We start from the raw sequence: 15,394 nt of genomic DNA, 5'->3' as shown, positions 1-15,394 counted from the left end.
TCTCTAACAGCATGCAGGAAAAACAAATGCTCATTTCTTTCTGCGTGCGCTCTGATTTCCTGTATTTTGTTATGATCATTTCTCTCCATGTAGGTCAGCATGATAAAAATATTTTCGCATTCGGACGAGAAAGTTTGTAAGAGGAGCCCGCCCCATTGAGAAACACCTTCATTCTAATGACGTCCACCCCAAATCCTGTATCGTCCTTTACACTATCTCTCCTATTTCACGATAATACAGAACGTGCTGCCCTTCTTTAAACTTGTTCGATATACTCTGTCAATCCTGTGCGGTAAGGACCACACACCAAAAGAGGACTGGCAAGTGTAGTGTAGGCAGTCTCCTTAGTAGACCTGACTGGCAAGTGTAGTGTAGGCAGTCTCCTTAGTAGACCTGTTGCAAACAACCTAAGACAGCTGCTCAGATTGTCTCCTAAATTGTTTCTATAGATAAGGAACAACAGAGAGCCTCTAACACGATCTTAGGGAATGCCAGAAATGACTTTTGTTTTATTTGATTACTATCTGTCAGTTGCTACAGACTGTGATCATGAATCCAGTTGCATAACTGAGACAATATTTCATAAGAATGCAATTTGATTACAAGCTGCTTGCAAGGTATGGTGTCAAAAGCCTTCTGGATATCTAGAAATACAGAATCAGTTTGAAATCCTTTGTGAATAGCACTCAACACTTCATGAGAGTAAAAAACTAGTGCTTTCTAAATTGGCGTTGGCTGTATTTCAATAGACCATTCTGTTTGAGGTAATTCATAGTGATTGAACACAGTGTATGTTTTGTATTGCTTTTCTTGAATACTGGTGCGGCCTGTGCAACTTTCCTGTTTTTGGGGATTGATCTTTCATTGAGCGAGCAGTTATATATGATTGTTAAGAATGAAGCTATTGTGTCAGCATACTCTGAAAGGAACCTAATTGGTAGACAATCTGGAATGGAAGACTTTTGGTAGACAATCTGGACTGGAAGACTTGCTTTTATTAAGTGATTTAAGTTGCTTCACTACTCTGAAGATATCTAGTTCTAAGTTACTCATGTTGATAGCTGTTCTTGAGTCTGCGCTAAATTTTTAGCTTCTGTAAAAGATCGCCAATGGTTTTTAACTTAACAGTCGCATGCCTTCTAATGTGAACTTCAGTAATCAAAATAAACCCTTCTTACAGGAGTAATGAGGCCTATCATGCTCTGGCTGCCATGTAGTTCCATGAAAGATTTTATTTTGACTTTAAGCTTATTTGGTGAAATTATATTTTGAGGACATGGATATCTTAAAATTGTCTCACAACTTCTGTATTACTTTATTACTATTCAAATCACCTTTTTGATCTATATAATCTCTGCTGTACTATTTCAAACATTTCAAGCAGTATCTTTATTATCTTCATTTTTAAATTTCCAGTTATTTTACAACTGAGGCTACATTAATTTTGCAACATTACAGTAAACCACACAGATTAAACATGTAATTACTATTTCAAGCATTATATATAATTTTCACCACATTCCTCAGTCATATGTTGTTCACATTTGATGTATACTGTTCTTCTGACCTGACGGCTAATGGTAGGGTATTCCTGTATGCTTGGGCACAACAGCAGGTAAATGTGCACAATAGAATGATGACTCGCTATTGTCGGCATTTCAGCATTCCTGCCAATGGTGTCATTATCGCTCTTCTATGTTATGTCGGAAAGAGCTACATCTTTCACCTGCTCCTGGTTGCTTTCTGTTTACGAGTAGTTTGAATAGACACCATTTGATTTCCTAATGTACACAAGACAAATTACAAACATATACAGGGTCTGGCAGGAAGACCACCCGTTTCTGGAGAGGCTGCTTTTTGAGCTGTGATGGGGATACTCATGTGAAGGGGGTGTGTGCCATTTTCAGTACGTGCCATTGCTTGGCTATACGAGCATCATGTGTTTTTTTGGAAGGAGTATACTTGTAATGGTGGTTCTGTGATTGCTACTCAGTGGGCGCTTTGGATTTGGTGTGGACTTGGGTGACATGATTCTGTTCCTGATAGAAAAACCATTCGAGTTTGGGTTTCAAACTTTAGAACATCAGGTTCTGCACTGAAAAGAAAACCTGGCTGACATTGGAGTGTAACAACACCAGAACATGTGCTCCATGTGAAGCATCCATCCAGCAATCTCCAAAGTGCTCAGTACCTAAACATGCACCTGCCCTGGGATTGTCTAATAGAGATGTAAGAAGAATCCAGCACTGATATCTTCAAATGCAGCCATACAAAATTATGGTTACCCAAGAATTAAGAGAGAGATATTTTGAAACTCACTGAGCTCTTAGTGAGGAAATTCTTCAGAGCGTTCCTCATGGCACTATTTTGATTTCTTCTGATAAGGGCCACTTTCACTTGTCAAGTACCGTAAATAAACGAAAATTCCACTACTGGGAAGTAGAAAACCCTCAGGCATGACATCAGACCACTTAATGATTTGGTGTGTTGTTGCTGGATTTGGTGTGTTGTTGCTGGATTTGGTGTTTGAATTTTTTCGAAGATGATGGTGTAACAGTAAGGGGTAATTCAAAATATCACTGTCACATGATAAGAGATCTTCCTCTGACCTAAGTTAAACCAGATTTGTTTTGGGGGCTGTGAAGAGGGAGAAGCCTGGTTCCTGTAAGATGGCGCCACCACTAACACTTCTCGGCATTATCTAGAAGTTTAGAATGCGTTCTTTCCTGTATATGTTCTCTCTTTGTGAGGAGACATTCCCTGCCCCCCAGGGTCACCCAATTTATCGCCTTGTGATTTTTTTTTTCTTTCTGTTGAGACACTGACAGGCTCAAGTGTACATTGTAAAGACTCAAGCACAAAATAAGGCCCCAAGAGTAGATTATGTGCCCTCAGTATCATTGAGCTCCATGGGAGGATTGGCCATGACAAAATTACCCCACCTGGTATGCAGGGGCATATGAGACAGGTGAAATGACCTCTGCAAGACGTATGAGACATGGGAAATGACCCCAGACTTCAAAAGTAAGTTGGAGTGCTGGCAAATATTGACATAACCGAACCTTCAGCTTAAGGAGTCATAGATGAAGAACATAAACATGAATTATTTATGCAAGAATGGAAGAACTGGTAGTCACTGACTTCAGGGAGTATCAATTTTGATTTGAGAGAAATATATGAACACACAAGGCAGTATGACTCTGTGACTTATCTTACATAATAGGCTGAAGAAAGTCAAACCTATTTTTATAGCATTTGTAGTTTTAGAGAAAGTTTGAACTATCTTGATGGGAATGCACTCTTTGAAATTCTGAAGGTAGAAGGTATAAAATACAGGTAGTGAAACCTATTCATAGCTGTTACAGAAACCAGACTACAGATATAAAAGTCAAAGGACATTAAAGGGAAGCAGTAGTTAACCAGGGAGACAACCAGAGTAGTAGCCTGAAGCATTTTCTTTTTTAATTGTGTATAAATCTGTCAGGCCCATATACACTCCTGGAAATGGAAAAAAGAACACATTGGCACCGGTGTGTCAGACCCACCATACTTGCTCCGGACACTGCGAGAGGGCTGTACAAGCAATGATCACACGCACGGCACAGCGGACACACCAGGAACCGCGGTGTTGGCCGTCGAATGGCGCTAGCTGCACAGCATTTGTGCACCGCCGCCGTCAGTGTCAGCCAGTTTGCCGTGGCATACGGAGCTGCATCACAGTCTTTAACACTGGTAGCATGCCGTGACAGCGTGGACGTGAACCGTATGTGCAGTTGACGGACTTTGAGCGAGGGCGTATAGTGGGCATGCGGGAGGCCGGGTGGACGTACCGCCGAATTGCTCAACACGTGGGGCGTCAGGTCTCCACAGTACATCGATGTTGTCGCCAGTGGTCGGCGGAAGGTGCACGTGCCCGTCGACCTGGGGCCGGACCGCAGCGACGCACGGATGCACTCCAAGACCGTAGGATCTAACGCAGTGCCGTAGGGAACCACACCGCCACTTCCCAGCAAATTAGGGACACTGTTGCTCCTGGGGTATCGGCAAGGACCATTCGCAACCGTCTCCATGAAGCTGGGCTACGGTCCCGCACACCGTTAGGCCGTCTTCCGCTCACGCCCCAACATCGTGCAGCCCGCCTCCAGTGGTGTCGCGACAGGCGTGAATGGAGGGACGAATGGAGACATGTCATCTTCAGTGATGAGAGTCGCTTCTGCCTTGGTGCCAATGATGGTCGTATGCGTGTTTGGCACCGTGCAGGTGAGCGCCACAATCAGGACTGCATACGACCGAGGCACACAGGGCCAACACCCGGCATCATGGTGTGGGGAGCGATCTCCTACACTGGCCGTCCACCTCTGGTGATCGTCGAGGGGACACTGAATAGTGCACGGTACATCCAAACCGTCATCGAACCCATCGTTCTACCATTCCTAGACCGGCAAGGGAACTTGCTGTTCCAACAGGACAATGCACGTCCGCATGTATCCCGTGCCACCCAACGTGCTCTAGAAGGTGTAAGTCAACTACCCTGGCCAGCAAGATCTCCGGATCTGTCCCCCATTGAGCATGTTTGTTACTGGATGAAGCGTCGTCTCACGCGGTCTGCACGTCCAGCACGAATGCTGGTCCAACTGAGGCGCCAGGTGGAAATGGCATGGCAAGCCGTTCCACAGGACTACATCCAGCATCTGTACGATCGTCTCCATGGGAGAATAGCAGCCTGCATTGCTGCGAAAAGTGGATAAACACTGTACTAGTGCCGACATTGTGCATGCTCTGTTGCCTGTGTCTATGTTGCCTCTGTCAGTGTGATCATGTGATGTATCTGACCCCAGGAATGTGTCAATAAAGTTTCCCCTTCCTGGGACAATGAATTCACGGTGTTCTTATTTCAATTTCCAGGAGTGTATTTCATACCACAGTTGTGACACAAAACCTTATAAACTCCTGAGCATTTTTACTTGTTCTTGTTATTTTGTAATTTATGTCATATTTGTGTTTTGATGTTATTTGTCTTTTGGAAGGTAATTTTAATATTATTTTTTGAAATGTGTGTATTGTTTTGTGAGACATTCTTCCTATATGTTCTATGGCTGTAAACTGCACTTTGTTTTATGATGAGGTGCCCATACATTGTTTTTCTTGTTCATAATTTTGTGGCCTATAAAACCTTGACCACTGTCTGATGCTGCCCTTAATATTCTCAAAACACAATGGAGATCACTTGCAGCATTTGCCTTGTAGGTATAATTTTTGGGCAGACTTTGTAGTCTATAATGATGCTTTGTCTTCTTTTATCTATTAACAGAGACCTCTGGAGATAGATATTAGCGATCATCTCTAAAGTTTGTGTTAATGTTGCAGAAACACTAGTGTGTGTGTGTGTGTGTGTGTGTGTGTGTGTGTGTGTGTTTTTTCACATGCTTAATTTTTTATGTTTAGGCAGCTAGTGTAAAGCTTTCCAAATATTTCTTGTACAGTTGATACTGTTGGTATTCTGCCTGTTACATCTTACTGGTTGTTAGAAAATTAATTAACTTGCTGCTTTTGTTTTGCAGACCGGTCAGCTTGTCCACAGTTACAAGGGGACGGGAGGGATATTTGAAGTATGCTGGAATTCAAGGGGTGATAAAGTAGGAGCCAGTGCTTCTGATGGAAGTGTAAGTATTGAAGTTAATAGTTTTTGGTTGATACTATAGTACATATAAGGGTAAGAAAAATCACAATAGCTACACCTGTGAAATTATGAAAAAAAGAAAAGAAACAGCAAGGTGTAATTTAGTTCCCCAGCTTGTTACTAGCACTTTGTCATCAGAAACAATTTCTTATTTATTTATTTATTTGTTTTTAAGGATATATTTCTTGTCTGCTGAAAGGAAACTTGATTAGCCAGCTGAAAAGAAATTTATGTAACTCAACTTGCAGGTGAAAGAATCTCTTAAGATAGTAAAGTTATATCTGAGGGAAAATGCAGATATAACAAAATACCTGAGAGGCGAGAGTGATGGGCCTTAACCTTGTTTGCAGGAAGTATTTGGTCTAGATTGAATCATATTCATGAGTTTTGGTGTGCAGTGTTTGGAAGATTATAATTTTCTAACAAGTGCAACATATGCTTATTCATAAGCACCTCCTGTGTTTCAGAAGTTGACTGTATGACAACTATAAGACACACAGGAAATGGACACACATCAGTGGGCAGAGCATTTCTCTAGGTTTTTGACTCACATTACAGGTGCTCAATATGGGCACTATTTGTGACATGGGAAACAATAATACGGTAGTCAAACTCTTGTTGCACATGTCCCAACACCCATGGTTGATAGCAGCAGCCCCAGTAATTATTCATTCGTGCAGCTCTTCCAAATTAAGGCAGGAAAACATGATCTTTGACATAAGCCCATAAGAATAAATCCACGGAGTTAAGTCAGTTGACTATGGGGGCCACTGAAGAAGAGGTGAGTCATGATGATAAGCTGAGACAGTTTAGCATTGAGGTAACTATGAACTTCTGAAAAAGAGTGTGGTGGAGCACTATCTTGATGCAAAATGAAATCTCCACTGTGTTGCTGTAATTGTGGTACAAGCATTGCTGGAGCATGTCCAGGTACACAAAACGTGTCACATTTTTCTCCACAAAGAAAAATGATTCATAACTTTTTGAAGAGGACATTGCACAAAAGACATTTACTTTAAGTCAACCACACATGAGTTCCAAAATATTTTATGGATGTTCTGTGCACCAAACACCTGATCTAACCTAATCTTATGATGATTCACATTTCTAGACACATGAAATGGGGCTTTGTCACTGAAAACCTGCTTTGTGAAAAACCGTATTCCTCAAGTCGCCGCATCACGTCAGTGCAAAAGTTGAAACATAGCTCATGGTCTTGAGTAGTCATCATACATAGCATCTGCCTCTGCTCACATGTGTCATCAATGTCTTTGTGCTCCTAACGAGTGTTTTCCGGGCATGCTTCACCTTCTCTGCTGACAGTCCCAGGTAGACTGTTTGGGCACATAAGCAGTAGTCTCTTGGGATGCATTGTTCCACTCATGGATTGTTTTGTATGTTGAAGCTTTTACCTGAGTTTTGATAGGAAATTATTGCTGAAATGTCACAATTGACTCATATTTAATGATTTATGGGACACAACACATTCATTGATCTGTTGTGTACCACATTCTGGAATCTCAGCCCCCTGGTGGTGCACCATGGATCAATGCCATATAATATATTGTGAATCAAATACTGTGCTCTATCCACCAATAAGTGCCATTTTTTAATATGTCTTGTAGATTTTGTGCAGCTGTCTTCTCTAAACCCAGGAGGTATGTATCAGTCTGCTGCATAGTTCTCATAGCATTCAGAAAGTAGACTACATTGCACTTACAGAATTCTGAATCTTACAGTGCACAGTGTTCCTTAGTACAATGCCTATGAAAGTATTAGTCACTCAGCGTTTCAGTGTTTTTAATAATGCTCCTGATATTCTTTCATTAGATTAGTATTTGTTAATTTAAATAGCATATTATTGGGGCATTTGTGTGTCAAGTTTGCAATACAGGTCTGAGCACTCTCTAAACTAACCAGATATAGCCTGTAGCAGCCAGGGACTCTTAAAATATGATTCATCTGTTTTACGGACTGCTTCCTCTCTCCTTAATTTCAAATTTTTGTAGAGTTTTTTTCTTCTAACTGAACTGTAGAAGCACTCTTAAGAGGAAAAAGTGGCCAGTTTGAAGAGTGTTTCAAAACTGGAATTTGTTACACTCAAGGCACATTATTTTCCATGGTGAATATTTATCCTGGGTTAAAACAGTACTCCATATAGGATTTACCACTCAAGTTGCTAGAGTTTTCTGGATACCATTTTTCTTATAACCTAATCATTTAATTGCTGAATAATTTCTATATGTTAGTATATTGGTGGTCAAATGTGCATAGAAAACAGAGTAGGATGATTGTGTATTATGCGGTCTACAAGTATAATTAGTGATCTCAGATTTTATTCATATTTTGTGTGCAGATTCACTACACTATGAAAGGGGAAGATAAAAATTTCTAACCCATAATTTTTGCTATGTTGGAGTTGGAGCAGCATTTTCAGGGAAGGGTAACCAATTGCAGTGATAATGTTTCAGAAATTTTGATTAAGTTTTAAAGTGCTGTGTTCACTGAGTAATTGTGGTAAAGCTGCAGAGTCTTATAAGTAAATAGTGAAATACATTGTGACTCTATTAAAAAAATTGAGCAAGTTTTAAATACCTTATTTCAGCCTATACCTTGAAGAAGACATGATGACAATAAATGAAAGATTCAAGAGCGGTATTAAAATTCAAGGTTAAAGGATATCAGTGATAAGATTCACTGACGACTTTGCTATCCTTAGTGGAGGAAAGAATTACAGGATCTGTTGAATGCAGTGGTGTCCTAATGGGTACAGAATATGGATTAAGGGTACACTGAAGAAAGATGAAGGTAATGGGAAGTAGCAGAAATGAGAGTAGTGGAAATTTAACATCAAAATTGGTGATCATGTAGTAGACCAAGGAATTCTGTTACCTTGGAAGCAAGTAACCCACGATTGGTGAAGCAAGGACAACATAAAAAGCAGATGAGCATAGGCAAAGAGCATTCCTGGCTAAAAGAAGTCTACTAGTATCACACATAGACCTTAATTCGAGAAATAAATGTCTGAGAATGTACATTTGGAGCATAGAATTGTATGGTAGTGAATCATAGACTGTGGGAAAACCAGAACAGAAGACAATCAAAGCATTTGAGATGTGGTGCCACAGAAGAATGGCACAAATTTGGTGGGCTGATTAAAATTAGGAATGAAAATGTTCTCTGCAGAATCAGCGAAGAAAGGTACATATGGAAAATGCTAACAAGAAAAGGGACAGAATGACAGGACAGGTGTTAAAATGCCAGGGCATAACTTCCATGATATTAAGAGTGATAGTGAGTAAAAACTGTAGGAAAGACAGAGATTGGCATACATCCAACGAATAATTGAGGATTTAGTGTGCAAGTGCTGCTCTGCGATGAAGACTTGGTAGGGCCTATGTACCCATTGATTGAAAGATAGCATGAGTCACGTAATGAGGTATCTCAAGAGAATTACCACATTCATGCCAATGAGTGTAGATTATGAAAACAATAATCGTGTGAAACTGAACTTGCACTTTTCTCACATCACATCCTAAAATCCTGAAAACAATGGATCAAGAAATAAGGTGGACGCAGTACTTTTTGACTTGCAGTACTGCACTAACATTTATTATTAACACAAGTACAAGTATGTGGGTATAAAAAAATTTTGTGACTGGATTGAGTATTTCTTATAGAGCAGGACACATCATATTGTCTTGGCTGGAGGATTGTTGACACAAGAAGCGATATCCTCAGACATTTTTCATACAGTGACCTACTATATGAAAAAAGATGCACAAATATCCAATCAAACTTGCTTTAAATGGTCTGAAATATGCAAAAAAGCAGTATCATATGACTACACCATCAGTGAGTTGCAATTGGAATCAGACGATTCATACAAATATGTGAGTGTAATAATTTGTGGGACTATGAAGTGGAATGATCACATAAAGTCAGTCATCCATAATTCACGTAGCAGACTTTGGTTTATTGGCAGGATAATGTGCAAATGTAGACAGTCTACAAAGGATACTGCTCAGGTGTGTAGAATCAGGTACCAAATATGACTAACATGGAACATGTCTAAAGAAGAGTTCCATGAATGGTCACATGGTTAATGCTGTGGTTTCAGATGTTCTGCCAAGTTGTCATTTATGGTTTCTGTACAGTATTTTGACAGCCAACCAAGCTGACTTCACCATGTGCTGCAAGTTTTGCTATTATGTGAGCTCACTGCCTGGACGCCAACCTGGTGGAGCCATCCGGAAGCACACCATTAATTAATCACAACGAGACAACATGGGAGATCAGGTCATGTGTTTGTTTGACTCATGGGAGAGCATCACAGTAATGCTGAAAAATCGTAAAGTGGCAGACTTTTGAAGACAGGTGTCAGCTATCTTTTGAAAGCATCCTTCTAAAGTTCTTGGAACCAGAGTTGAAGGAAACAGTGTAAGAATGTAATACAGCTCCATACATATCATTCCCATAAGGACTGCAAAGCCAAAAGTAGGCTAATTATGGTACATGCCAGCGCGCGTGCGCGTGCCCATGCACATGTGCACGCACGCGCGCGCGCGCACACACACACACACACACACACACACACACACACACACACACACACACACACACACACACACAAAAGTAGCCACTCTTCTCACACCATAGGCACTTGGAATGGGCGAAATCTCTAATACTCAATACATTGCTAAGTAATCCCTGCCGTGTACTTAATAGAGGTTTGTGAATTTTTGGCAACAAACATCAGAACTACTAGAAGTATTCTTGAGAAGCTCCTCTTCAGTTAATGAATCTGTCTGATTTTCAGAGGAATAATATGGAAGTTTGTTTAAGTTTTTAAGAGTCAGTTACTTTTTCTAGTGTCAGATGACCAAAAAAAAATTGCAGTTTTGATCAATGCACATTGAATTTGTGATACATTTACTACTGCTTTCTACCAAAATATGCTCTGAAATATTGTGGTTTGCAAGGGACACTTTATTGGATAATTGCAGGCCTTCTCGGAAATATTTAATATTTTCTTGAAGAGAAAGCTCTTTTGAGATGAGAACACACATGTGGATAGGCCAACAGTTTTAGAGATTCAAGGATTTAAAATTCATTTAATTTGGTGATGTTGTAAATGAAATACAGGAAATGCTAACCTGATGAAAATTTTATATATAAATTGTGCTATAAAATAGCATAGTTAGTGACATAAATGTTTTTTCTTTGCTGTCAAGAAAAAAGCTAACAGAACTTTTTGGTTCCTTTCAGGTCTTTGTGCTGGACCTCCGCAAGCTTTGAGAGAAAACTTCTTTTTTAAATTAGGTACTAATGGACTCTGATCAGTGTTTTTATATATGTGCAAATGTCTGAACAATAATGAGAAACAAAAAGACTTTTTTATGTGTCAGTACGTTAAATGTTACATATATGGTTTGTGTACTGTCCAATTAGTTTACAAAATAAAGTACCTTTATTTTTAGATACATTTCTGATATTCTATTCCACCATCCTCCTTATAAACAGAAACAATAATGCTACAGAACTGAGAGGTAATTTCTTACGGGAAAAATCCATTTTAATACAATTCTCAAAGCGTTCAGAAATAAGACTGCACAGCACTTACAGAATTCTGTGTCTTTTCTAGAACAGTGACTCCAGTATGCCACTTATGAAATAATTATTCACTTAAATTATTGTTGCATTTGTGTGTCAAATTTGCCAACACAGTTACAATAACTCTATAAAGTATAGACATAGGCTGTAACAGCTAGTGACTCTTAAAATATGATACGTCTGAATTATGATCATCATATTAAGAGACTTAACTAAATTTTTCTGCCTCTTTTACAAGGGCAATGGTCAAGATGGTAGTTGTGATACAAAGCTGAAAATACTTCTTTAAGTGCTGATGTATATTTTCTCATTAAATTCTATATAGAGTATTGAGCATTTAAATTACACAATGTATCTCATTTTAGATGCAACTGCAATGTGCAAGCATTGGAGTCAAATGCCAAGCACTGCAAATTACGAGGTGGTGGACAGCAAAAAATGAAGCTGCTGAGAATTTACTACCCTTGTTACAAAACTATGTCTGTAATAAATTTGCTAAGGAAAACTATGTCTATAATAAATTTGCTAAGGATGCACTTGAAAAACATGAAGAAATATTCTTCACCTACAATATTTATTTTACAATAACACAGCTTGGTGCAGTGCCAAAGTATTTGTAGTAATTTATCAATAACATGTATGATGGAGAGAAATTACCAACTTCAGTAATGTGGCTCAGATGGATCTGCGACCGTGTAGGCTGCAAATTCCTCAACTTGTGCCAAAGGGTGGCTGGGTTTTGGGTTCTGCTGAATAGATCAGGTGTACACTATACGCATTAGGCGACTACGCGAGTAGCAGGGGCTCTGTGGCATGGACTGGGCGGTTTTTTAGGTTAGAGGGTCTCTGGAAAACACGAGAAGGGCTTCAACCACAAAGGGTGCAGGGCAAACACAGCAAGAACGTAGATACAGGAACCATTGGTATAACAGTTGTAAATTGTCGTAGCTGTGTTGGGAAAGTACCAGAGCTCCAAGCGCTAATAGAAAGCACCGATGCTCAAATCGTTATAGGCACTAAAATCTGGCTAAAGCCAGGGATAAGCTCAGCCAAAATATTTTTGAAGAACCTAATGGTTCCGAAAGGATAGGCTAAACACGGTTGGTGGTGGTGTGTTTTTCACTGCTAGAAGTAGTTCATCGTGTCACGAAATTGAAGTAGATAGTTCCTGTAAGTTAGTATTGGCAGAGGTCATTCTTGGCAACCAGAAAAAAAAATGAGAATTGTATCCTTTTACTGACGTCCAAATTCAGATGATACAGTTGCTAAAGGTTCAAAGAAAATTTGAGTATGATTTCAAACAAGTACCTGACTCATACTATTATAGTTGGTCGTAACTGAAATTTACCCTTGATATGGTGGTGCAAATACATGTTTAATTCCAGAGGTACACATAAAACATCATCCAAAATTGTGCTAAATGCATTCTCTGAAAATTATTTTGAGCAATCAGTTCATGAGCCCACGCGAATAGTAAACGGTTCTGAAAACACACTTGACCTCTTAACAACAAATAATCCTGAGTTAATAACAAGCATCAAAATGGATACAGGTATTAGTGAACACAGGGTTGTCATAGAGAGATTGAATATTGTAACCTCCAAATCCTCCCAAAATATACCTATTAAAAAAAAAAAAACAGATAAAAAATCAGTTGAGAGACAATCTCCATTCCTTCCAAATTAATGATATAAGTGTAGACCAGATGTGACTTGAATTCAGAGAAATAGTATCAGCAGCAATAGAGACATTTATACCAAATAAATTAACAAACGATGGAGCTAAGCCTCGTTGGTACACAAAATGGGTTAGAACACTGTTGTAGAAACAACGAAACAGACATGCCAAATTTAAACAAATGCAAAATCCCCAAGATTGGCGATCTTTTACGGAAGCTGAAATTTAGTGCGGACTTAAACGTGAGATGCTTATAACAGGTTCCACAACGAAACTTTGTCTCGAAATCTGGCAGAAAATCCAAAGAGATTCTGGTAGTATGTGAAATATGCTAGCAGCAAGAAACAATCCATGCCTTATCTGTGTGATAGCAGTGGAGATACTATCGAAGACAGTGCTGCTAAAGCAGAGTTACTAATCACAGCCATCCGTAATGCCTTAAAAGAAGATGAAGTAAATATTCCAGCATTCGAATCAAGAACAGCTGCCAACAAGAGTAACACAGAGGTAAATATCCTCGGGAGTAGTGACGCGTCTTAAATTACATAATACAAGCAAGGTTTGTTGTCCAGACTTACACCAATTAGGTTCCTGTCAGATTATGCTGATGCATTAGCTCCGTACTTGACAATACTATACAACAGTTCGTTCGACGAAAGATCCATACCCAAAGACTGGAAAGTCACACAGGTCACAACAATATTCACGAAAGGTAGTAGGGGTAATCCACTTAATTACAGGCCCATATCATTATTGTCGATATGCAGCAGGATTCTGGAACATATATTGTGTTTGAACATTATGAATTACCTCGAAGAAAACGGTCTATTAACACACAGTCAACATGGGTTTAGAAAAAATCATTCTTATGAAACACAAGTAGCTCTTTACTTGCGTGAAGTGCTGAGTGCTATTGACAAGCGATTTCAGATCAATTTTGTATTTCTGGATTTCAAGAAGGTTTTTGTCTCTGTATCACACAATGGCTTATAGTGAAATTGCATGCTCATGGCATATCGACTCAGTTATGTGACTGGATTTGGGACTTCCTGTCAGAGAGGTCACAGTTGGTGTAATTGATGGAAAGCCATCGAGTAAAACAGAATTGATTTCTGGTGTTCCCCAAGGTAGTGTTATAGGCCCTTTGCTGTTCCTTATCTATATAAACGATTTGGGAGACAATCTGAGCAGCTGTCTTAGGTTGTTTTTGCAGGTGACATTGTTGTTTGTTGACTAATAGAGTCATCAGAAGATCAAAACAAATTGCTAAATGATTTAGAAAAGATATATGAATGGTGCGAAAATTGGTAGTTGACCCTAAATAATGAAAAGTGTGAGTTCATCCACATGAGTGCTAAAAGGAATCTGTTAAACTTTAGTTACATGATAAATCAGTCAAATATAAAGGCCGTAAATTGAACTAAATACCTAGGTATTACAATTACAAACAACTTAAATTGGAAAGAACACATAGAAAATGTTGTGGGGAAGGCTAATGGAAGGCTGCGTTTTATTGGCAGGACACTTAGAAAATGTAACAGATCTACTAAGGAGACTGCCTACTCTATGCTTGTCTGTCCTTATTTAGAATACTGCTGCACAATGTGGGATCCTTACCAGATAGGACTAACGGATTACATCGAAAAAAAATTCAAAGAAGGGCAGCACGTTTTGTATTATGGCAAAATATGGGAGAGAGTGTCACTGAAATTATACAGGATTTGGGGTGGACATCATTAAAAGAAAGGTGTTTTTCGTTGCGGCAATCTTCTCACGAAATTCCAGTCACCAACTTTCTGCTCCAAATGCGAAAATATTTTGTTGACACCAACCTACATAGGGAGAAATTATCACCACAATAAAATAAGGGAAATCAGAGCTCGTACGGATAGATATAGGTGTCTGTTCCTTCCGCACGCTATACGAGATTGGAATAATAGAGAATTGTGAAGGTGGTTAGATGAACCCTCTGCTAGGCACCTAAATGTGATTTGCAGAGTATCCATGCAGATGTAGATGTAAATAAGAATGGTAACAAAATCTGGATTCCCAGGTGGAGATTTTATTTTATTGACAAACAGTTAATGACAAAATTTCACCCCTTATTAAACTGAGCACTTGTAAACAGATCACTAAATTTCTAAATTTGGCCAACATTCTTTACTAAATATAACAATATTCCTTACTTCAAACTCTAATTATGCTTTCTATTAGATATTGTTGTAGTCTTCAGCCGGAAGATGTTTGATGCAGCTCTCTACACTAGTCTATCCTGTGGAAGCCTCTTCATCTCTGCATAAATACTGCAAGTTATCTTGCTCTCCCTGTACAATTTTTAATCCCACGCTTTCCTTCTTTACAAAATGGACAAATTGTTGCTGTTTCAGGATGTGTACTATTAACAGGTCCCTGATTAATACTCAA

The 15,394-nt window shown here is 39.2% G+C and overlaps 1 protein-coding gene across 3 annotated transcripts in view; it reads left to right on the top strand.

The window, feature by feature from the left end:
* The window catches only part of LOC126336295 (F-box-like/WD repeat-containing protein TBL1XR1), a 165,688-nt gene extending 154,529 nt beyond the window's left edge, over positions 1-11,159 (top strand). For all 3 annotated transcript variants that reach the window (XM_049999828.1, XM_049999830.1, XM_049999829.1), the window contains exons 10-11: positions 5,562-5,663; positions 10,949-11,159. In XM_049999828.1, coding sequence (XP_049855785.1) covers positions 5,562-5,663; positions 10,949-10,978 — 132 coding nt within the window. In that variant the 3' untranslated portion in view covers positions 10,979-11,159. The remainder of the gene's footprint in view (positions 1-5,561; positions 5,664-10,948) is intronic.
* The last annotated feature ends 4,235 nt before the right edge of the window (positions 11,160-15,394 follow it).

This window comes from Schistocerca gregaria, chromosome 2 (assembly GCF_023897955.1).
Source record: "Schistocerca gregaria isolate iqSchGreg1 chromosome 2, iqSchGreg1.2, whole genome shotgun sequence".
Lineage (NCBI taxonomy): Eukaryota > Metazoa > Arthropoda > Insecta > Orthoptera > Acrididae > Schistocerca > Schistocerca gregaria.
This window is presented reverse-complemented; position numbering and strand designations above follow the sequence as displayed.